Source organism: Limulus polyphemus, unplaced genomic scaffold, assembly GCF_000517525.1.
Source record: "Limulus polyphemus unplaced genomic scaffold, Limulus_polyphemus-2.1.2 Scaffold97947, whole genome shotgun sequence".
Classification (NCBI taxonomy): domain Eukaryota; kingdom Metazoa; phylum Arthropoda; class Merostomata; order Xiphosura; family Limulidae; genus Limulus; species Limulus polyphemus.
The window spans coordinates 1-1,958 of record NW_013763543.1 but is presented as its reverse complement, the minus strand read 5'-3'; the positions used below and the strand labels follow the sequence as shown (position 1 = coordinate 1,958).

Genomic DNA, 1,958 nt, shown 5'->3' with positions numbered 1-1,958 from the left:
GTTACAAATTTTTTTTTTAGTTTTATAATACATATTTATAGTTTTTGATAGTTCTGTATAGATTTTTAGTTTTATAATACATATTTATAGTTAAAATTTGTAACAATGTAAGACTAGTTGGTGTGAACACTGATTCCTTGACCTTAGACTGGAGAACCCCACAGGAAGATGGACCTGTTCTGCGTAAGTTAGTTTGAAGACAGGGAGCTGATGGTGGATCTGGAACCAGAACCAAAATTGTTTAGCAGCTGTCAATATGAAACAAATAAAAAGATAAAACAATGCTTTGGTTTTTTATGTATTATTTTTCAACAGAAATAAGTCCTCTACATTAAAGCTTTCAATAGTGCAGGAACCGGACCTTCGTCAGAGGAAGTGACGTGTGCCACACTCCGGGGAGGTTCGTTAAATATTACATAAGATTGTATGGTTTGAACGTTGGAACAGAATACATAGTGACTGTGTTGAATTGTTACTTCTTCTTCATCTTTGTCTGTGACGTCATCTTTCGTCACAGTCTCGTAAGAGAATCTACTTGAAGAGTCCTTGACCTTGTAGCTGACGTAGTAACCTTTCAGGACTCCGTTCCACTGGTCTCTGGGTGGACTCTAGATAAGTTATTAATAATATCAATTCTAAGTCACAACACTAACATTCCAACTTACTAACAATGTTAGTTCTAAGTCATAACACTTACATTCCAACTTACTAACAGTGTTACTTCTAAGTCATAACACTTACATTCCAACTTACTAACAGTGTTACTTCTAAGTCACAACACTTACATTCCAACTTACTAACAATGTCAGTTTTAAGTCACAACACTTACCTTCCAACTTACTAACAGTGTTACTTCTAAGTCACAACACTTACCTTCCAACTTACTAATAATGTTAGTTTTAAGTCACAACACTTACATTCCAACTTACTAACAATGTCAGTTTTAAGTCACAACACTTACGTTCCAACTTACTAACAGTGATAGTTCTAAGTCACAACACTTACATTCCAACTTACTAACAGTGTTAGTTCTAAGTCACAACACTTACATTCCAACTTACTAACAGTGTTAGTTCTAAGTCACAACACTTACCTTCCAACTTACTAACAGAGTTCCTGAGTCCAGAGCCAAAACTTTCACATCTACAGGTGACGCTCCTGGTTCTATAAAATAGTTTATTCCATCATAATACATAGATAAACAAACAAGATCTGACTGAGAACAAATGGAGTTACATATATGATTAAGAGTACTTTTATTTTGGTTAATTTCAAGGGTGTATTTATTACTCGAAAAAATATAGATAAAACTTATGAATATTTTCACTCAGTAACATAAATCTACTTTCCACCTGTGAGTACACTTAACTTGGTCAGAAGGTTCACTGAGTTCTATAATGTTCTCAGGCTGTATCTCTACAGTGTATTTTGTACGAGGATGAATTTAAGGCACTTACCTTCCTCCAGTGTAGTAAATGTAACAGGGTCAGAAGTTTCACTGAGTCCTATACTGTTCTCTGCCTGAATCTCTACAGTATACTCTGTACCAGGATGGAGATCACGAAGCAACAGGCTAGTTTCACCAAAAGATAAAACTTGTTCTTTCAGCTTTTTCACTCCAAAATATCCTGAGAAAATCAAGTGTAGATTATTGGAAAACATGGTATTTATTATTGTAATTGTTATTAACCCTTTGTTTAGATATAACTTTATATCAACATTGTTTACAATACAACATATAACTTTACCGCTTGTTTCTTAACAAACGATTACTTCACGGTATTTACTATTGTAATTAATCCTGTGTATAGATATAACTTTATATAAACATTGTTTACAATACAACATACAACTTTACCGCTTGTTTCTCAACAAACGATTACTTCACGGTATTTACTATTGTAATTAATCCTGTGTATAGATATAACTTTATATAAACATTGTTTACAATACAACAT

At 33.3% G+C, this 1,958-nt stretch overlaps 1 protein-coding gene across 1 annotated transcript; it reads right to left on the bottom strand.

The window, feature by feature from the left end:
• Positions 1-452: 452 nt before the first annotated feature.
• On the bottom strand, positions 453-1,628 carry LOC106477907 (Down syndrome cell adhesion molecule homolog; the record flags this gene model as incomplete). The annotated part of the gene is made up of 3 exons (XM_022381315.1): positions 453-608; positions 1,094-1,164; positions 1,458-1,628. Coding segments are annotated over 3 exons (398 nt in total), but the record flags the coding sequence as incomplete, so codon positions are not given.
• Positions 1,629-1,958: the final 330 nt, after the last annotated feature.